Below are 13,649 nucleotides of genomic sequence, written 5' to 3'. Positions count from 1 at the left end.
TATCGTGAAATTACGAAGTAGCGTTCGTCATTCGATTTTATATTTTTCCATTTCTGCGTTCCTTTCGTTCGCATAATGACTAATGATGTAATTCCACGGGTCATAACGTTTCAATAAATATTCATCGATAGTGCGGCATTCTTTTTTTTTTTTCTTTCCTTCTTTTTGCTGGAAATTTTACATTCTTGATAGAGGTGTCGCGCGATTCATTATATACAGAATGATTATTCTATCAGGATGTGCAAACGTCGAATTGTAAATCTGGTGGTACTAGTTTCTCATTTAACAGACCCAAAATTATTTTCAGATTACGTAATTTTGAATTCTATTATCCACCGCTGTTCTGACATGTTTGACATACTTTTATTTCTCTTATTTTTAAAAAGTAACAGTCTCGTGGTTTTTTATTGCCTCGCGAGTTTATTAAAACGTTGGGGAACCCCGTTTGTTGAAACGACAATGAGGCCACGACATGAAAATTTGCGGGAAATTAATGTAGATATGTTTATCTGTCCTTTCAGGAGAACGGTGATAAAAATTTTATTTTACGATGACGTTGCTCGCATTTATTTTCTTTCGTCAATTTTAACGAACGAGCAATAATGTACAATAATGTAATTTGATTTTTATACGTTGTACAGAGGGGAAATATTGAATAAAATCCGAGGCATAATTAATTAATAAGAAATGGAGAAAAATATTCAAAATTATTTCAGTTCAAAGATCATTCAGAAATTATTTCAATGAAAGTGATTTTCTAAAAGAACTTTTTAAAATTACTTTTTTAAAAAAAAGATTAAAAATTCACTAACACACGTAGTGATGTGAAGCCATGCATATATCCGTCTGTAAATTAGCGTCTGATATTTGATATTTCGGGACACATATACTACACAATGAAAGGGGGGAGGGGTGAAGTGTTTTCTGTTTTCATCAAATCACCGTGGTAATCAAGCGTGCTCGATTATCGTGCGCAATTTATTCACTTACGCTTCCCACACATAAACGGCGTCACGGTATTTGTTTATGGCGTGTACGGCCGTGCAATTGACACATCAAATGCATCCGTATGTCGTGTTCAGTAGGTGGAACCGTTGCCGGATATGAGCGACACGTTGACATTTGCAAAATCATAGACGATAATTAATTGTCAGTACATCAGGCAAAATGAAAACGAGCCAGCCAAACCGGCTCGTCAGCCCTCGCGAGGGAATTTTATGTTTGTCAAAAGCGGGCGAGGGGGGGGGGGGGGGGGGGGGGGGAGGTGAGGTGAAGGAGGCAGCAGGCCAGAGAAGTGAAGTAACGATCGTCAAAACGAAGTCAAAACATTGGGAACGAGCAGCCACGGACGAAATGAAAATACAATTACAATTTACACGGCGTACGAGACGATGTTTCTCGAGTTAATTGTCATTGATAATTCGACTTCTGTCTTTCACTTGCTCGCGGTGACTCTTTATGACACTCGGTACTCTCCCTTGTTCACGAATTTACTCTCCCTTCAACTTTCTACGCTCACGAATATCACGAGTAAAGAGGTTGTAAAGAGTTTTAGACAGTAAGTGATATTCGTGGGTATAACATTTCGTTCACATCCGGTGCCGTTTTTAATACTCGGCACCATTGTATTGTTACAACCGGTGAGAACATCGAGGTATCGAGAGAAATTATTTCTACAATTGTTCGAACCATTCGAGATTGTCAAGTAATATCGTTGGATGGTTTTCACTTAACATTACCAATTGTTGATTACCATCGTTGATTTACAGAATGTTAAATAATTTCCCTCGATCTACGATCACAGGCGTATGGCCGAAGCGTCACAAACCTTTTGACATGGCAAGAATTTTTGCAGCACCCCGTAGCGCACATTGGATACATCGTTCGACAGTTAAAAGAAAAAGAAAAAGAAAAGAAAAACAAAAAGTGAAAAAAGACACGAAGAGATTCTCCATTCCTGCCCCCCCTTTTTGCACGCAGAACCAACTTATACTCTTGCAAGCGCTTGAAGCTATGCAGACAGACAACGTTTCGCTGGCGTTCGCGCGTTCTTCCTCCGCTCGTTCGTTTCTCGCTGGTTCTGCCTTTTTTTATTTCACTGCAAAAAAAAAAAAAAAGAAAAAGAAAAGGAACGAAAGAAGGAAAGGTATGAGATAAAAAGAACAAACGAATACCGGATAACAGAGGGAGCAGGAAGAACGCGTCGAACGTGAGGATAACGTAAATCGAAGGGATTAAAAAACTATCGGAGCGATCCAGTTCTCCCTATCAACCACGATTGAACGAACCAATCTTTTCTCATATCACAGCAAGTGTCTCTTACAGCGAACAACCTAATTACAAGTTTACCTTTTTTCTGTTTTCTGTTCGCTTCTTATGTTACGGACCAACCCTGGTTTCTGGTTTCTCTGTGCAGTCCTTCAAGGTAATTCGCCGCCAGCTTTTTCTCTAGTTTTTTCTTCTTCCATTTTCTATCTGTCTGTCTCTCTTTCGCTCTGTCTTCATTTTCTTTCATTCTCTCTCTCTATCTATCTATCTCTCTATCTCTACATATTACATACTACATAATGTTTGTATATATATAAATTTCATTCATTACACTATAATATATTATATCGCTGTACATGTATCATATATTCGCAGACATGATCAAGCAACCTTCTGTCTTTTCCGTCTCTTCTATCATTCTCACTGCTCTGTTTCATTCTATCTCTCTTCATTCTCCTGTTGTTTTCTACTTCATACGCTTCCTTCTCGCAAGCGAGTCGCAACATTTTTTCGCTCACCCTCGATCCATTTAGTGCATCCGCTTGCGTACACAATCAGGACCACAACGTGATCCAACGCGATCGATCCTCCGGAGACGAAGAAATGGTTTATTACTATGACTTTCGTTTTTTAATCGTCTTTGAACGAGAAGCAGATAATAAAGGTTAGACAGAAATAGATATTCAGATTTGAAGAATATTCTTTCTGAAAGCTTCTTGCACTTATTGTTAGACACGTGCCTGGTATGAAAATTATAATTTCGAGGTTTGGATACTAAATTTTAAACAAGTTCCTTCTCAAAGTAAAAATATTCTTACCTGGTGAAGATTGATGATGTAATACTGAATTAAAAATGCTCAATGTAAATTTTAAATTTTACTTTTTTATTTTGTTGAATGTCTGTTCAACTTGCATTTAGAAAATGTTATATTTGCTATTTTCATCGTGCGTTTCATCATTCTATTTCACACTCGTTTCCCCGGGGAAATATACATCCAGGAACTCAATTCCATTTATGCATACATATATATCACGTGACTCAAAAATCAAAGAAAGAAGACGACGACGATAAACAAGTAACTGTCGCTTGTTGAAACAAGTAATCACGTTTAAAACTTAAATATTATCATGGAACAAGTGCAGGACATTCTGTTTTAAACTGTTGTGTAAGACACATCTATATATGAGTAATTCGGCAACAGATTTTTATAGCAGAGTGAAAGATCGTACAAATTAAACTCGATTTCCATTATTAAACAACCTTGTGGCAATAATAGAATTCTATCAGAATGGAATTCAACAGAATTCCATTGGAATTTCCTATTTTGTTTCCTCCGCACAATCTTTCAAATAAAATCTCAACTCGTCATATTCGACGAACCTTTCTATTTCTGTTATACATGTCATGATGACGAAATTCTTTCATTCAACTACCAGAAAATTTCTTTCTATTTCTTCAATTCAAAAAAAAAAAAGAAAGATAAAGCCTTCGACTCGTCATATACGAAAAGAGAGAGTGAGCCATTTCTACGTCTCGACGAGGAACGTTCCGTTGAAAACGCCACAAGTGGACACGCCACGGCACGTCACGAGATACTATATACACGCGGGGAATCGATACGACGCGGCCTGACTCCTTTTCCTCAATGAGGTCCGGTGTCATCGCGGATCGCGCGATTCTTCTTTGCAGAAAGCAAAACGTGCCAGGAAAGGAATGGAATGGTCAAGCGTCAAAGGACGAAAAGAATCAAACGGCGAATCACGGGGCTGTCGAGGTTTGGTGTCTGTACGCTGGCGACCGATCGTATCGATTTCCCAAACGCATACGCGACACACGGCCCACGCACGAGCGTGTGCTGATTTTGCATTTCATAGCCGGTGTTTTTATGCAAGCCATCGCCTCTCTTTTTCGCCTTCCGCCGTGCCGCCATCGGCCTCGTTCTACACAATACACGGTGTGTCGTTCCTTTTTTCGCCTCGCCACGCCCGCCAGAGTCGCGCTTCTTTCTCTCTCTCTCTCTCTCACTCTCTTTCTCTCTCTCTCTCTCTTTCTCTCTCTTTCTCGCTCCCCCTTTTTTCCACGTCGCCAGCGCCGATGCGATTTTTCCGGCCGCGTTCACCATGCAAATCGAACCATTCACGGTGTACATATTTCCCTTTTTTCTTTTCTTTTCTTTTCTTTTTTTTTTTTTTTTTTTTTTTTTTTTTTTTTTGTCCCTTTCCTTTGCTCCGTTCTCTTATCGGCTTTTATTTATTCGTTTATCCGTGGATCGTACTCTTTTCGGCCGTTTCAGGCGACCGTTTCTTTGATTTCTCTTTTCTTTCTTTCTTTTTTCTTCATTTTGTTTTACTAAGGGAAGGTCGATCCTCTTTCCTGTAAATACGATGAAAAGAATTTTGGATTTGACGAACAATCGCGGGCCGCGGGTTTCGCGCAGACTTTTATTTGAATTCGGGCGCACGATTTATCGTATTTACGTTTTTACCTTTATCGAGCCGTCGGTATTCTCATGGTGTTGGTAAATGGATTTTCCCTGGACCGGTGTTTCGTTGGTCCAGTTCAACTTTCGCTGAAGTGATCGTTGCTCGAGTTTTACTTAATTTGTGTTTTCGATTTTTTCTACCAAGAGTGATTGTTTCTTTCGAAATTCTTTTAAAATTTCATTTTGTTACATTGCACCTTTCAAGTACAAAACGTTAGAACTAACCTAAACCTAGAGTGTCTGATCTATACCAAAAAATTCTAGAAAATCTATAAAAAAAAATTTCATAACTTCATCCACGTATTTCACGGAAGAATATTGTAGAAGCTCTGTGGATCTCTAAAAATCACAGATTCATAATTGGTTCATTATTCAAGAATACACCAAATTTCTATCAAAAAAAAGAAAAAAAAAACTATAAAAATGTACATATTTCGACTATGGTGGTAGTTCTACCGTTAAAGTCCCCTCCTCCCTCCTCCCCCAAGAGAAAACATTCGTCTTCTCGAAAAAAAATAACCAACAATTTATCTTCAAAAATTCCCCGCGTATATCGACGTGTATCGGTCAAAGGGATCGGAGAAAAAAGAATCGGTAGCGACGGAAGCAATTGGAAAGTGTCGGATGTACGGCATCGGTCACGGTGAGTCACAAACAAACTTCTCGCCGGGGAACTTTCGTCTCGTCTCGTCTCGATCGGCCGAGCGAAAACTAGCTGGCGGACCGGAAGAACTCCGCCATTCAGTGGAATTGATCTCGGTTTCCCATACGGTCGTGCATCATTCGTTTCGGCAAAGAGCATCGCGCGGCGGGCGTTCGAACGTGGAAAACCGTGGAAGCGAGTCGCGTGCACGTCCTATGCAACCCCCCACCTCCCACTCCCATGCACCGTTGCACACAAGCTTGGCCCGATTCCGCTCGAAACCCGCTTCCTGAGCTACGTTTTTTCTCTTTCTTTTCATCCCTTCACGCTCGCAACCCTCCCCCTCCCCCTCTCGCATGATCGATGTGCACGAGTTGTACGTTAGTATGCCTGCCGTATTCGAAAAAAAAAAAGAAAAAAAGAAAGAAACAACCGCCGATTGCGCTCGATGCGTGTTGGAGCCAGTGGATGGATGGTTCGTTTCTTACGTACAGATCTGTCTCTTCGATCGAACGAAAATTTCAGGAAACGTACGAATGGTCGCCGAGTGTGTCGAGTGATACGACGTACTAACAGATGTTTGAGCTTCGATTTTTGCTGTTGAAGACAGCGGATTATTTACGTAAATTTGTATTCTCAAGAGAGTGGAGTTTGGGTAGAGTATTGTTTCATCTAGTGAATATTGTAACAGTAAGGGTATTTGGTAATGGTACTAGATACTACAGTAAGTACTTTGAGCATCTCTATATTTGGATTTTTCTGTCTTCAAATTTTCTAGAGGTGTGTAAAAATCCGCAGTCTACTACTGAGAAGTTGAAATCGAATAAATATTTGTGAGCTTTCGGATACGTAGAGCTCTTTTTCGCGAATTAAAATGTCTTTTAATTCTTCGATTTTTAAATTTCAATTAAACTTGGCTTCGAAACATTGGATTTCCAAATTTCTCTACCCTAGATTCATAGAATTACTGTTTCCTTTTAAATTAGTACACGGAAATGATTTTCAATTACGATAAATTTTATTCAAATATTTTTCAATATTATATTCGGACGTATATCTTTGAACAAAATTTGTCACGTCAGGTATCTCGTTTCAATATTCATAAATATTTACGGATCATTCGTGGAATATTTCTACGTTTTTAATAAAAAGCAAGTTGTTTATTTTCAATTGAATAATACGTTTCCAGAAGATTTCGTAGAGATGAAAAATTCCGGAAAAATTCCGAATCGCATAAGGCGCTTTGCGGATATGTTTGGGCGTGCTTTACTCGTTAATATTCGGTAATCCTAAAGAGGAGAGCAATTAATGCGACTGCAAACGCGCAGCGACAGCTTGTGAAATTTTATGGAATGATATTTTTGCTCAATTCGTTCGTTGTTTCGATGCATGCTTTCCCTGTGCTAGTGCACACGTACATACGTACTTACATACAATACATGCACACGATTGATGTCTTTGGCGAACTAGAGAACACGAAGTTCAGATTGATATCTCGTCTCGGTGGACGAAGGAGGTCCACTTGTTATCTGCATTTTGCAAACGATTTTCAAACATCTTCGTCAACTGACGATACGAACCTCGGTTGATTACATTTAATCACGAATTTAGAGTGCTAGATTTTGTGAAGATTTTTCTTTTTTTCTATTGCGATGTTTCTGACAGATTTATAAATAATTGAATAATTGTTAAGTGGAGTTATACACTGCAATAATGAGACTGTATGAAAAATGATACAGGAAGATAGATTACCTGTTAGTGAATTTTGCAAGAGATAATTACTATATATATGTAAGTGTATTTTATTTTTTATCTATGAGCAAAGTTTTGTTGAGATAGTAAAACAAAGTTGATACAATCTAGGTTTTTTAAGTCTTGGGACCAATTTAATTCAAAAGGTTTATTTGAGTGACTAATTGATATACGTAAGACAATTTTCTGAAAGAAACTTATGGTGATCAATAGAAAGTTTAACGAACCTTGTTCGTGATCTTGGTCAAGGATATATTGCGGACAGAGTATTTCTTCAACTCCCTCTCAATCGAATTTTAATGCAATAATCGAGTCTTTTAATTTTACAATTTTACAATTTGATCTCACTAGTCAATATAATTTCGCCGCTGATATATTTCACAAGACAATTATGAATAAAGTAGTTGGTAAAGTGCACTCTTCGTGTTTTAGCTCGATAAAAGCCACACTAAAATTGTTCGAACTACTTTATTATCAATGTCACAACGCACTATATACAAGAAATCGCACGTGGCATCGAAATTATTGCCACTGACATTTTGAGTTGAAAAATGTCATTTTGAGTAGCTCAGGAAGTTCGAATTTTATGAACGGCAATAATTACACGATATGTTTGAAGATTAAAAACAAATACGCGAATGATTTGATACAGACTTGTTTGAACTTCTAACTAAAAGTATAGAAGTACGTATCGCATGTAAAATTTTTCGTACGTCTAATAACTCTTCGTTTTTGTCGTCGAGAATGCCTGGAATCGAAGGTAGACCAGCGAAATCACGACAAATTTGAAAGAAAAAAAAAAAAAAAAAAAAAAAAAAAAAAAGGAAAGAAAAATTTGATATCGAATATACAGACGGAACCCATATTACGCGACTCAAGCGCGTTACATGTGACAACAATATCGAATAGTCGGACACGCGACAATAACATCATTCGATAACCAACAGGCGCGGATATACACGATCCTACCGTCAATAAATTCCCGTTTTTCTCCCCGTATTCGATATTGAATAAAAATCTACCGTGGAGAGAGCGCTGCTAGTGACTGTCTTCATCGATATGTATTGCCATAATAAACAAGAACTGTCGTTGACGTGCGCGTTGAAATTTGTTGGTTTTATAAATGAGAATTTTAAATAGAGGCTGGCACGAACGACAGAGAAAGAGAGAAGACACGAAGTATCAATTTGTAAATATTTATAAACTGAGGTGATTTTATTTTTATTTTCTTGTGCCTTGTAGAAGAAACTGACGCTTATCGATTGATCGTTCGTAATAATTTACACATACTTTAGTTTAATTTTATTTTTTTTTTTTCACTTGAAGCTTTAAATTATCTTACTTGGAGGTATTACTTGGCAAATGAATATTATATCTGGAGTTTCATTCCAGGACAAGTCTCTTCAGTTGTACTACGGAATTTCATTCTGTTTAATTAAAAAAAAAAAAAAAAAAAAAAAAACACTCGCGTGTAACATTGCATTCTACTCAGGCATAACTTTACAAACGTTTTCTTCTTTAACAAATTTAATATTCCGAATCGTGTATCATGTTCGACTCGTAATCGGTTATATTTCGATATCAACGAACGTCGAACGTCAAATGTCTCAAACTAGATGAAAAAAAGGAGAAAGTATGTTTAAAGAATTCGAAAGAAACTTTCGTGCGCGTGTATCCCGTTATTTGGATGGAATCGCGCCGTGAAAGAGAAGCAAGTTGCCATTTCCCATGAAACTGACACTGACACGATAGATAGATCGGCCATTAGGCTTGCGTTTCACCCGAATATAGAGTTTCCTGGATTCCGTCGGTCAAATCAATTTGTAGCCATTAGGACCGAGTTCTGGCTCGAGTTTACATTGAACAACCTTTTCCTAGAACAATCGGTCACTGTTCTCCATCGAAGGACCATCCTGCTATTTACACAGTAGTCAATCTTCCTCCTCGATCGGGGAACTCGTTGTTGATCGTTCGTCTCGTTGCCTCATTCGACGAAGAACGCCGCAGACGTTTCATTTTCAAGTTGAGTCACTGGGGTAAGAATGACGAACCAGATATATAATATAACATACTCTACGCGATTGATTTTTTGTTTTCTTGTCAGAGGATGCAAAAGACCGACCGTTTTCATTATTCCGAATTTGAACAAAGCAGTTCAAGCGGCTTAATTTATTAAAGGAGATCAAACGGATGTATAGGAAACAATTATGCGAGAAACTGATTGGTTTCCAGTGTTAAAAAAAATAAAATGACAAGATTAAGCCGAAATTTCTACTTTTCGATCTCAGCTTTAGCTTCAACCAAGAGAAAGAATTCGAAACGTTTGACCACTTGCGCTTGCAACTGATTGCGGACCGTAACGAGTGACCGAACCGTATATAATACAACAATTTGTCGCTTTCTTTTTCTTTTGAAATCGTCGGTATGATGTCACTGGATAGAAATTATTGAGAAGTAATGAATTTATTATTTATTTTGCCTAAGTTATACCTAAATATACTTAAAGACTGAGAACATATCGCAATTTTGGGACAAAGAGGTTAACCACTTGCGCTGGCAACTGATTGCGGACCGTAACTAGTGACCGAACCGTATATAATACAACAATTTGTCACTTTCTTTTTCTTTTGAAATCGTCGGTATGATGTCACTGGATAGAAATTATTGAGAAGTAATGAATTTATTATTTATTTTGCCTAGGTTATACTTAAATATACTTAAAGACTGAGAACATATCGCAATTTTGGGACAAAGAGGTTAACCACTTGCGCTGGCAACTGATTGCGAACCAGAACGAGTGACCAAACCGTATATAACACAATAATTTCGTCGTTTTCTTTTTGTACTTGTCGGTATGATATCACCATAGATAGAAATTACTGAGAAGTAATAAATTTATCATTTGTTTTGCCTAGGGTATATTTAAATATACTTGAAACTGAGAAAATATCGCAATTATGGGACAAAAAATTCTCGACGTGCACGTGATTCCAGCGCCAGAGATTAAACCGGTCTTTATATTAAAATCTATTCGTTCATTCTCACTGAAATCTAGAAAAACTTTCGAAATAATATCTGTCGAAAGATTCTCATAAAATTATCAAATAAATTAACTATGATTCCTTTACGTCTCAATCTCATTTTGAATTCAATTCGAATTCGACGCGTATCGATAACGATCGTTCCATCGAATTCAATTGATAATATTTTGCAAAAAAAAAAAAAAAGTGTGAAAGATCTGACAGAGAAGAAGGACTTCCAAGAATCGAAAGATCAAAAAAGATTCATCTCGATCTCGTTTCCAACATTTCGCGGGAACGCTGGCTGGTTGATCTTTTCTCTGGGAGGTACCGGGCCGGAAGAGTGAAAAGTTCGGAGCAAGAGGCCGCGCAAGTTGGTCGTAACGTTACCCTAAACTTGGACTTGGTGGGTACAGTCTGCGGATGGATATTAAAAACAAAGGCCGCCTCTTACGGGGCATAACATGAATATAACGTCGCGCAATATCTTACGGCTTTAAGCTGTTCGGCTTAGCCCGCGGACCTTCATGCATTATGGATTTTACTTTGAGAAAGCGTCGCTACCCACCCCTCCCCAGAACGCCAGACGAACTAAGAAACCATGAATATACAATACCGCGGTATGCATATAGATTCATCCTTTTGTGAATCAACTTTAATCACTTTCCACGGAGACCGTGGTGTGTCCACCACGCGACCGATAAGCCGAAGATCGAATAGAATCTTCGATAGATTCTTGCTTTGTCACCCTTTGTCTGGGTTAAGTTGATCGTCCACCTCTTTGATCATTTTTTTGTTGCGTTGTGTTAGTAGACATCCGTTTTGTCATTTACTACCAGAAAGAGTTAAGAAGTGCAGAAAAAAAAAAAAAGAATAAGAAATACTCGTTTTAAATTTCATATACTTCGCTTTATGTAATTTCTGAATATCATTAGATACGGGGTTCGTTAAGTTTCTCAACGATATTAAATTTCAAGCGATATTCATCTGGAACTTTGTTGATTAGTTGGTAAGAACAAGTTTCACGTCAAATTTCTTTGCGTCATCTTTGTGTTGGACCCTTTAGAACAGTATTTTATTCAATTTGATGGGAACAGTCAGCGTGTTCTTTCACTGTGATCATTTGGGACTATTGCAAATTCTACGGATTTAATAGAATCATTGATACGTTGATTAACTTGCACTTGTTTTTATCATGTAAATGTCACTCCTCGATGCCTTTATTTTCCACCTACTTTCTTCCAATTTTATTTCTCTGTCTTGGGATTCTCGATCATGTAAGAAAGGTAACTTACAATTCACCTGTGTTCTTTTTTTTCCTAACAAAATTGTACCCGTGCATATATATTTTTATTAACTATTAAAACTGCAACATTCTGGCGAACGTGTGATTAATTAAAATCATTGAAATGACATTCGTACGCGACATTCTTTGACACTTTCGGGGCACAGTGCAAAAAAAAAGTCCCACTCCTTTGCGAAAATTTCAAATCGCGAGATTTTATAAACTCCGAATAATTAAAACAGAACGTTATTATTATTTCGTCGCCTATCTTACAACCAAAAATAAAAGCGAGCAATCGAACGTGCAGCATCGTTTTTTTTTTTTTTTTTTTTTTTTTTTTTTGCTTTAACCACTTGCGCTGATTGCGGACCATAACGAGTGACCAAAATCGTACTTCGTCGTATAATTCGTCGCTTTCTTTTTGAACACGTCGGTATGATATCGCCGGATAGAAGTAATAAATTTGTTATTTGCTTTGCCTGGGTTTTACTTGAACATACTTACAAACTGAGAAAATATTGCAATTTTGGGACAAAAAGTACTCGACGTGCGTGACACGTCATTCCAGGGCAAGACGTTAAAACCACGTGCCGCCGAAGTGTCGACAGGATAACGAAACGATCGTTTGACCCTCCGTGTTGCATAACGTTTAAATCGGCGTTCAAACATCTTCACATGTCGGGATCGAATGCGTTTGGTATCGCTGGCACGACATTTCGCCCGGAAATATCGCTTCCCATTCGTGCCAGGTCGTAGCCACTCACAGCTGTACCGCATTGGCACGCAGACGAATTCCAAATTCGCAGCTCGTGTGTCCCAAGTAAAAGCAGCCGCAACATTGATTCCCCTTTTGCACCCTCCTTCCGTAAAGAAAGGAACCGTCGTAAAATCGATAAAAATCTGATGGTAAGTCTCAGAAACGAATGCATCCGATTCGTTTCTGAAAAGAAAACAGAAAAGAGAGAAGCCGATTCTCTTAGCGGAGATTACTCGAGTCACACGAGAAATGAAATACCACGTCGTTACTATTATCGTTGTCCTTCTTCATTAAAATATCTCATCTGCCGTTTCTTTATTTTTCGAGATCAGACGAAATTTTCGTTCGAGATCTCTCGTGTCTTTCATCTTTTAAATAATTGTCACGAGGTAGAACGATCAAGTCGAATGTGAGAAGAAAATCTTCAGTTTCGCTGTGTGGTATATTGTGGTATATCGCGGGAAATAATTTTCAGAAGAGTCTCGCGACTCTTGAAAATACTATAATTTTACAAGATGAACAGAGATATTTAAATATTTAATATTTATTTAATATTTAGATTTATATTTAGATAATATTTATTTCTTATTTAGATTTATATTTAGATAATATTTATTTAATATTTAGATTTACATTTAGATAATATTTATTTAATATTTAGATTTATATTTAGATAATATTTATTCAATATTTATTTAATATAAATAGATTTAGAAATATTTAATTTAAATATTTAAATGTTAATTATTATATTATTATACTACATAATATTTAGATTTATATTTAGATAATATTTATTCAATATTTATTTAATATAAATAGATTTAGAAATATTTAATTTAAATATTTAAATGTTAATTATTATATTATTATTTTATTATACTACATAATTTAAATATTTAAATATCTAAATAAACAAAAAATAGGCACAACAAATTTGCATAGCCTATATTTAGATAATATTACTATATTTAAATAATATTTATTATCTAAATATACTATATAATAGTACTATATTTGGATAATATTTATTTAATATTTAGATTTAGAAATATTTAATTTAAATATTTAAATATCTAAATAGACGAAAAAAAGGGCACATCAGATTTGTACAGCCATGCCGCGCTACCTCAGCAACAGGGTTAGAATGGAAAGATGATTCTCCACCAGTCCAATGACACAACTATAATCGCGCGTAAAGAAAAAAGGATATTTATCAAACACGGATTGACGAAACAAGTATACACGAATTATAATCTGTCAGACGTTAAATGTCCAAACAGGCAGAAGCGCGACAATTGCGCTCGGTAGAATTACGCAGCCTCGTCGCTGCGTTGAACGTACGCTCGGTAAAACGATTAGAATTCGCGGCGTGAGAGTGATAATTTCCCCAGCGAAAAATCCACCGGTCCGGATGGAAACTCGGATCGCTCTAAAAACT

General features: G+C 37.0%; 1 protein-coding gene across 1 annotated transcript in view; it reads left to right on the top strand.

Annotated features, from left to right (window-relative positions):
* Nucleotides 1–2,957, top strand: part of LOC122529011 (fasciclin-1-like) — a 355,664-nt gene extending 352,707 nt beyond the window's left edge. Inside the window, exon 8 of the mRNA XM_043654724.1 lies at nucleotides 2,417–2,957. Within this exon, the coding sequence (XP_043510659.1) occupies nucleotides 2,417–2,452 (36 nt within the window). The 3' untranslated portion in view covers nucleotides 2,453–2,957. The remainder of the gene's footprint in view (nucleotides 1–2,416) is intronic.
* The last annotated feature ends 10,692 nt before the right edge of the window (nucleotides 2,958–13,649 follow it).

Source organism: Frieseomelitta varia, unplaced genomic scaffold, assembly GCF_011392965.1.
Source record: "Frieseomelitta varia isolate USP_RPSP 00005682 unplaced genomic scaffold, Fvar_1.2 scaffold_275, whole genome shotgun sequence".
Lineage (NCBI taxonomy): Eukaryota > Metazoa > Arthropoda > Insecta > Hymenoptera > Apidae > Frieseomelitta > Frieseomelitta varia.
This window is presented reverse-complemented; position numbering and strand designations above follow the sequence as displayed.